This window comes from Oreochromis aureus, linkage group 7 (assembly GCF_013358895.1).
Source record: "Oreochromis aureus strain Israel breed Guangdong linkage group 7, ZZ_aureus, whole genome shotgun sequence".
NCBI classification, from domain to species: domain Eukaryota; kingdom Metazoa; phylum Chordata; class Actinopteri; order Cichliformes; family Cichlidae; genus Oreochromis; species Oreochromis aureus.
Genome location: NC_052948.1, coordinates 13,557,522 through 13,567,997, shown reverse-complemented (window position 1 = coordinate 13,567,997; position 10,476 = coordinate 13,557,522). Strand labels below are relative to the sequence as shown.

The following is a 10,476-nucleotide window of genomic DNA, read 5'->3' as shown; positions in this document are numbered from 1 at the left end:
CAAGCTCAGGGTCTCTATCATGAATCTTACAAAATTATTTACTTACGATGATACAAAATACACATTTAGTAGCCTACATTTTTCGAAATGTGTCCACAAACTAACACTTTTACTTGCATTTCATAGACAGTGCATAAAAAAACCCATTAGCATCTCTGTTAGGTCTTACACCACAATATCTACACTGTATTAGATAGTAGTCATGCATCTCCCCGTGTACTATGAAAATCAATTTAAAAGCTGCCGTTATTTCTATAAGTGAGTATCAGGTTCTAGAAAATGCTTTATTGCTGCAGACATACCAGACACTTCACTGGTAACAATGCAGAGCACGTAGCTTTCTGAATGTTTCCTATAGATATCCAGGTCTATGCTCATGAGATCCTTTCCCAAAAAGGTTAACAGTTCAGCAGAAAGAATTAGATGGAAACTGGGCAGATGATGATACGATCTTCCAACATAACACTGAGCACCAAGAAGATAAAGTAGAGGAGGAACATGGTGGAACCCAGCACCTTATTCATCTTCCATTTACAAGAAGCAATGGAGATGATGACAAAGAGGAGCATGAGGAAGAGCAGCACAATGGCACAAAAGAGCCCATTGCTGCTGACAGCCACTGGACCAAAACTATGGATGGCTGAGTACAGGAGCCAAGGGACTGGGAGACTTTTAAATAAAATGATAGTGAAAAAACATAAAGAAAAAGGAGAGAAAGGAATTATTAAAGTTTGTGTTAAGCAGCTTTAAAAACGAAATTGATGACAGATCCAGCTATAGAGGCTCACCCCACAGTGATGTCAAAGATGTTACTGCCCACAGAGCTAGACACAGCCATGTCTCCCAGGCCTTTACGAGCCACAATCACACTGGTAATGAGGTCAGGGATGGAGGTCCCCGCAGCCAGGATAGTCAGGCCCATAATTTCCTCTGAGATGCCAATAGTCTCACCCACCTAGGAAGATGAACAAGATTTTTAGGTGCTCAGCTTTTAGTTTACGCAGATCTTTTAAGCGATACTGTGTGTCAATGCACATCAACAGGAAACAAAGCAGAGCATTTGCCTCTAAAGTAACTGACCTGATGGGCCCACCACACCATGAGGTACGAGAATATAGCAATCCATAGAATAGAGCCCAGGAAGGTCACAACAAAGAATTTTCTGGATTTCTATCGGACAAAGTGAGTTATGGAAAAGCAAAATGCAGCATGATTTAAATTAACAAAGCTGATATCAGAAATATTCCGGTATCTCTCACCGGTTTGCGAACATCTGGGACGGTAAGCCACAGAGGGAAAACTATGGGCAACAGGAAGAGGTAGGTTGCTTGCTTTCGACGTGTATCGGGCCATTCTAAAGACAGAGGTTCATCATCTTTTTCATCTTCTTCCTCGTCTTTATCCTCATCATCATCCTCATCTTCACTGGACTCATCACTTTCATCATCGCTGTCCTCTTCGTCGCTCTCAGAGTCGTCTGACTCTTCTGACCCATCATCTTTTGCTGGTACATCTTCCTGAAGTAGGAAAGATACCGCAATTAAAAAAATATGATAAAAAGAAACAAAAGTCAAACCATCCTAAAGAAGCAGGTGCCCACAAGTTGTATCATTGATCTGTGCATTGACTCTTACATAGACAGGAATCAAAGACTGACTTCTGGGCTTTTTGAAAGCCACCAGGACATGGTTGGAGAGTACCTTCTTGTCCTCTGGCTGCTCCTTCTTTTCTTCTTCTGCAGCTGGGGTTGGTTCTGGCTCTTTGCTCTGCTCAGTTTTTTCCCCACCATCTGTGAAAGGAATCCCAAAGAGTTTGCTTATTAACTGCGGGGCCTTATGCAGTTATCTGAAAGACTTTTTATTTTAAGACTTCAGGACTGATTACAGGAAGAACTGCAGTCAATGCATTAGCTGAATTCATTCACTGTCTTCATAGCTATATACCTATATATTCCTTGATTTCTCTTCATAGGTATATGCACTTGGTTTGTACATGCACTTTGACAGGTCTGTCAAATAAAAAAAAACCCATAAAGCTAGCATTAGCAAGTAAACAAGCTTCAGTGATTTAGCAGAACAGATGAGTTTCGTCTTGCTAACCACCTTGGCCAACATGTGTGATGCAAAGAAGATGGAGTGTGAAAAAGTTGTTAATACTTCCTTACATTCACAAGGAAAGCTGTGATGACGGTGGAGAGGGCTGCTCTGACCATGTTTTTCTGACAATTTTCCCATAATTAAGTTTTATGTGTAGTGAAATCTGTTCATTGTTTTTATTACTTTTTTGCTAAAATGTTATTTGGCAAATTCCTCCACCTCCTGTCATTCTCAGTTTGTTAGCAAGTAATATTTGGTAATATAGTAGATATTCATTTATAGAAGTAATAATATTTTAAAATTCTTCAGCCAGGAAAGAGCGCCAAAAGCTGAAGACATCCATGTAAAGTGCAGACAGACAGCAAAAATGGTATTTTTTAATCTGTTCCAGTTTAACTTGTTAAATTTTAAACAGTGGAATAAGATGTTTGTCTGAGTATTGTGGAGGCTGGTGAATCTTCTCTGCTTGCCTCTTTTGTAAAAGTCACGCCACTGTCATACAGTATATATATATCTTTAAGTAGTGTGTACTAACTGTTTCCAAGGTATATGCTAAAATATTACTACAATGGGGAAACAGTTATTTTATTATGATAGTTGGCGTATAGCGACATCTACTCATGTTGAAAAAGAAAACCTGTTTTATTTTTTTAAGTCATTTTGCGCATGTGATTTTAATGCTTTGCAGACCAGCTATTGATAATGATACTAAGCAGATGTCAGTCTCTAGTCAGTGAATGATGCTCACATCCTTCAGTGCTACCTTCACTTTTGTCTTTGGCGTCTGATTTCCTTCTTGCCACGCTGTTCAGAGTTTCAGCTTTCTCCTTAAATTTCCCTACAAACACAAAGAGGCAAAATAAAATTAGAATCATGGGTGTCACATGGAGGGCCCTAAACACAATACAAAGTCCTTTTAATTTAGATTCGTTATGTGTATATTGCTGCTATATTATTCATGAAATCCTAAAGAGAGCCTGATTGAAAATGTTGGTGGTTAAGATTTGCATCTGATTAACTTATTGCTCATCTTTTCATCAGACTGCACTTTAGATTGAGAACTACTATAAGTTAATTTAGTATTTAACTGATATTTAATTGTCATTTCCTGGAGTGGGAGGAGCTACTGACTATATGGTCAGCTACAGTGGCCACAGTGGATGTACTACAGAATTGTTTTCTTAATAGTTTAATTTACTTTTTGGATAATCAATGTTTAAGTTGGGACTACTTATTTTTCTTTTGTTTTATAGTAAACTTCTTTTCTTAGTTTGATTGCAAATACGGCGCACTAATAAATTGCTGTGATGAAAAGACTTTTAATTCATTTGAAAGCCTGATGCTTAGCCTCGTCCACCCCAGCTGTAAAACTCAGAAACCAGTCTTACTTGTTATCATCTATCGTCCACCTGGGCCTTACACAGAGTTTCTCTCTGATTTCTCAGACTTTTTATCTGATTTAGTGCTCAGCTCAGATAAAATAATTATTGTGGGTGATTTTAACATCCATGTAGATGCTAAAAATGACAGCCTCAACATCGCATTTAATCTGTTACTAGACTCAATTGGCTTCTCTCAAAATGTAAAAGAACCCACCCACCACTTTAATCACACTCTAGATCTTGTTTTAACGTATGGCATAGAAACTGAATATTTAACAGTGTTTCCTGAAAACCCTCTGCTGTCTGATCATTTCCTGATAACATTTACATTTACAATAATTGATTACACAGCAGTGGAGAGTAGACTTTATCAAAGTAGATGTCTTTCTGAAAGTGCTGTAACTAAGTTTAAGAATATAATCCACCCACTGTTATCATCTTCAATGCCCTGTACCAACATAGAGCAGAGCAGCTATCTGAACGCTACTCCAACAGAGGTCGATTATCTTATTAATAATTTTACCTCCTCACTATGTACGACTCTGGATACTGTAGCTCCTGTGAAAACTAAGGCCTCAAATCCAAAGTCCCTGACTCCGTGGTATAATTCTCAAACACGTAGCCTAAAGCAGATAACTCGTAAGCTGGAGAGGAAATGGCGTGTCACAAATTTAGAGGATCATCATTTAGCCTGGAGAAATAGTTTGCTGCTTTATAAGAAAGCCCTCCATAAAGCCAGAACATCTTACTATTCGTCACTGATTGAAGAAAATAAGAACAACCCCAGGTTTCTCTTCAGCACTGTAGCCAGGCTGACAAACAGTCAGAGCTCTACTGAGCCAACCATCCCTTTAACGTTAACTAGTAATGACTTCATGAACTTCTTCACAAATAAAATTTTTATCATTAGAGAAAAATTACCAATAATCATCCCACAGATGTAATATTATCTACAGCTACTTTTAGTACCATCGATGTTAAGTTAGACTCTTTTTCTCCAATTGATCTTTCTGAGTTAACTTCAATAATTAATTCCTCCAAACCATCAACGTGTCTTTTAGACCCCATTCCTACAAAACTGCTCAAAGAAGTCCTGCCATTAATTAATTCTTCGATCTTAAATATGATCAACCTATCTCTAATAATCGGCTATGTACCACAGGCCTTCAAGCTGGCTGTAGTTAAACCTTTACTTAAAAAGCCATCTCTAGACCCAGCTGTCTTAGCTAATTATAGGCCAATCTCCAACCTTCCTTTCATATCAAAAATCCTTGAAAGAGTAGTTGTCAAACAGCTAACAGATCATCTGCAGAGGAATGGCTTATTTGAAGAGTTTCAGTCAGGTTTCAGAGCTCATCACAGCACAGAAACAGCTTTAGTGAAGGTTACAAATGATCTTCTTATGGCCTCTGACAGTGGACTCATCTCTGTGCTTGTCCTGCTAGACCTCAGTGCTGCGTTCGATACTGTTGACCATAATATCCTATTAGAGCGATTAGAACATGCTGTAGGTATTACAGGTACTGCACTGCAGTGGTTTGTATCATATCTATCTAATAGACTCCAGTTTGTACATGTAAATGGAGAGTCCTCTTCAGACACTAAGGTCAATTATGGTGTTCCACAGGGTTCAGTGCTAGGACCAATTCTATTTACATTATACATGCTTCCCTTAGGCAGCATCATTAGAAGACATAGCATAAATTTTCACTGCTATGCAGATGACACGCAGCTCTATCTATCCATGAAGCCAGGTAACACACACCAATTAGTTAAACTGCAGGAATGTCTTAAAGACATAAAGACCTGGATGGCCGCTAACTTTCTGCTTCTTAATTCAGATAAAACTGAGGTTATTGTACTCGGCCCTGAAAATCTTAGAAATATGGTATCTAAGCAGATTCTTACTCTGGATGGCATTACCTTGGCCTCCAGTAACACTGTGAGGAACCTTGGAGTCATTTTTGACCAGGATATGTCCTTCAATGCACATATTAAACAAATATGTAAGACTGCTTTCTTCCATTTATGCAACATCTCTAAAATTAGAAATATCCTGTCTCAGAGTGATGCTGAAAAACTAGTTCATGCATTTATTACTTCCAGGCTGGACTACTGTAATTCACTATTATCAGGAAGTCCTAAAAACTCGCTGAGAAGCCTTCAGCTAATCCAAAATGCTGCAGCAAGAGTACTGACAGGGACTAGAAAGAGAGCATATTTCTCCTGTTTTGGCTTCCCTTCATTGGCTTCCTGTTAAATCCAGAATTGATTTCAAAATCCTGCTCCTCACATACAAGGTCTTAAATAATCAGGCCCCATCTTATCTTAATGACCTTGTAGTACCATATCACCCTATTAGAGCACTTCGCTCTTGCACTGCAGGCCTACTTGTTGTTCCTAGAGTATTTAAAAGTAGAATGGGAGGAGAGCCTTCAGTTTTCAGGCCCCTCTTCTGTGGAACCAACTTCCAGTTTGGATTCGGAGACAGACACTATCTCTACTTTCAAGATTAGGCTTAAAACTTTCCTTTTGCTAAAGCATATAGTTAGGGCTGGACCAGGTGACCCTGAATCCTCCCTTAGTTATGCTGCAATAGACGTAGGCTGCCGGGGATTCCCATGATGCATTGAGTTTTTCCCTTCCAGTCACCTTTCTCACTCACTATGTGCTAATAGACCTCTCTGCATCAAATCATATCTGTTATTAATCTCTGTCTCTCTTCCACAGCATGTCTTTCATCCTGTTTTCCTTCTTTCACCCCAACCGGTCGCAGCAGATGGCCGCCCCTCCCTGAGCCTGGTTCTGCCGGAGGTTTCTTCCTGTTAAAGGGAGTTTTTCCTTCCCACTGTCGCCAAAGTGCTTGCTCATAGGGGTCATATGATTGTTGGGTTTTTCTCTGTATTTATTATTGTGCTATCTACTGTACAATATAAAGCGCCTTGAGGCGACTTTTGTTGTGATTTGGCTCTATATAAATAAAATTGAATTGAATTGAATTGAATTGAATTGAATTGAAAAGCGGGGATAAACAAAGACTGGACTGTTGATCTGCCTCCATCACACAGCCATTCCTCTCAGTGAGGCTAAAATAATTATTAATATTACCAGTAGTACAGCAAAAACCACAGAAAGACAGCGTCAGCAGTCAGTTTTTCAACTTCTCATATTTTAGACTAAATACACCCATCCCAAGCCAATGTGGTGGTAGGTACATAATAACAGTCTAGAGTATTTGAGATGAGACAAAGTGTGATTGACATGAGAAAAAGTGTGATTGACTAAAAATTATTGCTTGACAGAATTACTTAAGTCACTGATGTTTCTTGGATGGATCTCAGGGTGCTTTCATGCCTGCTGTGTTTAGCCTATTTAAATCAAACTCTGGATCGTTTCCCTCCTTCGTGCAGTACGTTTGTGCAGATATGAACACAGTAACCACACCAAGAGCCTTTAGAGGAGGTGGTCTTGGTGCAAATGAACTCCTTGAAGTTTGTTTATGGTGTGAATGTGATCCGACACTGATTCAAGCCATGTACATGTTATACGTTTGAGCTGAAAACTCCCTTTAGCCATGAATGCTTTGTATTCTGAAAGCGGAAGGGTACTATAGATGTGCAAGGGTCTATACGAGCTAGCAACTAGCCATGAAATAAAGATAAATTTAGAACAAAAATAGTCCAGAACACAACACCTTCATCCTGTTTTTACTTTTGTTATTCCCATCCTAGACACATCCCATTCCCATCCTGGCCAATAAGCAGACTGAATATTCTCACGCTCGATCTGATATTGCAGTGTTGGTGTTGTTCCTGCATCAATATTGCAAGTGATCAATCACATTGTTACGATGTTTTACAACATGGAAACGAGCATATCAGATAAACCTCTTAAGGCTTGATTTGTACTAACACATTTTGGTTCGCTTGGAGTTCACTTGGATTTTTCTCTGTGTGAAAACAAACCAAACATGGGGAAAAGGTACAAGTTTACAAACTCATCAAGTGATTCGGACCAGAGTAAACGAACTATAAGTGTGAAAACACAGTTGATGCGGAGTTCATGCAAGTTAGCTCTGATCCTGATGTTAGGTATATTCAAATGTTGATTATTGTGCTGCCGCAGTGCTACCCTGAAGCCTAAGGAGAAGAAATGTGCACTGGTATAAGCAGGACCACAAATTGGGCCATACATATAGCTTTAAACCCCGACAGGTAGCCAGATGACACTGACATTTTATCAACAGAATGATGCCACAAGATAACCTTTGTAACCATTTTCTCAAATGTGAAATCAGGATAGGTCAGCCCATCATCACACTGTCAACCCAGCTTATATTACATCTTTTAAATCATTGCATTTTAACTAATTTAAGAGAAAGAAACCACGTCATCATGCACTTACTGACTTTTTCTTAGAGTGTGTTGCAGCTATACCCTGGTGATATTCTTCATGTTCTCCTACAGGCCTCTAAATGGATCCCTCTACAGACTGGGGTAGGTATTTATCTGCTTAGTATCAATCTGGACTTAGTGTTGCCTTCATGTGGGACACTTTGCTAATCCATTTTAGAATGAGAAGGACATAGTACTCAGACAGCTATTATAAAAGCACTTGGTGCACGGTTATCAGTCATCAAACAGTATTCACAGCTATCAAATAGTACTCACCATTACCTATAGGGTCTAATGTATGAATCATGAGTTGGAAGATGGTGTTTCTCATTGTGCTGTTGTGCAAAGAAGCAGAACTCCCCCCTCGCTGAAGGGATGGCTTCAACTGGGGAAAGAGATGGCTGAGGTCATGATAGCTAGTCACTGTACAGATAATAGTACATCACTGTTAAACATGCGATAGTGGATATAGTGGCTTTTTTCTTAACTAGTGCAGTGAGCCAGCACTTGTCTTAATTATTAAAAAAATAAGACTGTGAGTATGAAGAGTATAAAGATTTTTGGTCTTTGTGAATTAATTCTTGCAGTTTATTGGTTGGTGAATTGATTTTTACCTTTAAACGATTCTTGTCCTCTGGAGCAGGAAGGGCATTATCCTCACCGTTCCCATTAGTCTGTGTGCAACAATGTTTTGTTCAGTGATGATCATTCAGCGGCAGAGATAAACCAAAGTTCATTCTGGTAGATTTTATATTAGTGCTATTATTTAATGCATTGCTAGTTCACTCATTGCACACGCTGCCTGACCTGATGATGTCAGATACAATTTTTTTTTTAAAAAGCAGAGGATGACAGTATTTTTTTATTGTATCCATTATCCCCATAAAATAATTATTAATGATTCTAAATGATATGAAATAGCATTTTCAACAAAGAATAAAACATTTTCTTTTTGGGAGTCCCGCCCTCAAAAACCCTGAGTATGAACAAACCCTTAAACCCTTTACTTGGTGTAAGTTAAGCCTCAGTCACACTGTTTAGGTTTGGACACACTATACGTGGATGCTAAAGGAGCTATAACTCTGGAAAGCATTCATGATTAGCTTTGGGGTGTTTTTGTTTTTATAAAAAATTACCTATATATCATGTGACAAAACTGCTTTCTAGTTGCTAATAATAATCCCTACAAAAACCTCTACTAGTTAAATATCTTAAAATCTGCTGATTTATGTCTCTCCAGCAGGAATGCATTAATACCTAGCTAGTATACCTAGCTCTTCAAAAGTTTCATTGGGTTGTTTTCTGTTATCACTAGTCTATGGGTTTGGGTGAAAATGGAGAAAACCTTTCAATATAGATATCAAACAACAGACTTATTAGTTGTCTGACTGAGGATAAGAGCTTTGATGAATTCTCTAATAGGAGATCTTACCTTGTCAGGTTCCTCTACAGCAATAACTTTGACAATGCTCTTGTGTTTGTGGAGTTGGGTCTTGAATGCTCGCTCTATTTGCACATTAAACTTCATGAAAATGACATAGAGAGAGTAACAAGCAACCAGCATCATGCTCTCCCACCACATTATGACATTATCCAGGAAGAAGATAATTAGAAAGATGAGGCCAAGTATGTAGAACGACACATCTCTGAATAGAGGCCACCAGGTCAGATGGAGAATCTCCCGAGAAAACAAAGCACACATTCCAATCACAAACAAAATGTTGAAAACTGCTGAGCCCACAATTGTGCCAATACCCACGTTGCTGTGGGCAATGAAGACTCCTATCAAAGAGGTAAAAAGCTCAGGGGCAGAACCTCCGGCGGCCATGAAGGTGGCTCCAGCCACATCATCAGAGATTGCCAACTTGTTTGTGATTACCCCGAGAGCAGGAACAAAAAACTCATCACACACAATTGCAAGTGACACAAACATGTACATCATCCCGATAATGTGAAGGATCACCCAGCCACGTCTGCGATCTTCGATCGAAAAAATGTCCTCTGGGTAATCACCCTTCATATGTGGAGCTTCACCCGGAAAAGCTGGTGGGACGGTAGTTGTAGGAGGAGCTGGCGCGGGTGTCTCCTGAGGAAGTTCAGGTGCCACATAGATGCAATGCACAAGAGTCCGATTTGTTGTTGGCAATAATGGCGATTCAGTAGTTGTAGATGTTGTGGATACTGAAGTTGTAGTTGCATTATGGACATCATACGTTGTGGTTGTTTGCTCAGTTTGCTCTAAATCATATGCTGTAGATAGAGCCTTCCCCAGATCTGCAATCTCCTCGACCCCCTCTGTTGAACCTTCCCCACTATCCTCTGCAATTTGAGGCATTGCCAAAGGCTCATACAGTCTAGTGCTGATGGTCAGCTGGTAGAGGGTACAGAGGAAAACCCCAGAGAGGAGAAAAAGAACTCTGCTCAGCTGCAGTCGCTTCCTTCTTGTACAATACATTTTTCTCCAGCAGCAGTGTTGCTTTTGGCTAGGTTGAAATAAAGTGCATAAATAAAATTTGGTGGAGTCCAGTTCTCTCCCCAGAAGACCATGGGGTGGCAGAATTCAAAACTCCAGCAATGTGACTCATTTCACATCTTCAAATCCAT

At 39.4% G+C, this 10,476-nt stretch overlaps 1 protein-coding gene across 1 annotated transcript; it reads right to left on the bottom strand.

The window, feature by feature from the left end:
- Positions 1–30: 30 nt before the first annotated feature.
- LOC116326266 (sodium/potassium/calcium exchanger 1) lies at positions 31–10,354 on the bottom strand. Its single transcript, XM_031747465.2, has 9 exons — positions 9,305–10,354; positions 8,487–8,546; positions 8,149–8,257; positions 2,845–2,934; positions 1,701–1,789; positions 1,260–1,517; positions 1,081–1,170; positions 789–955; positions 31–669 (listed from the first exon to the last, which is right to left on the bottom strand). Exons 1-9 carry the CDS (start codon positions 10,325–10,327, stop codon positions 420–422), a joined length of 2,136 nt encoding a protein of 711 aa, XP_031603325.2. The 5' UTR covers positions 10,328–10,354; the 3' UTR covers positions 31–419.
- Positions 10,355–10,476: the final 122 nt, after the last annotated feature.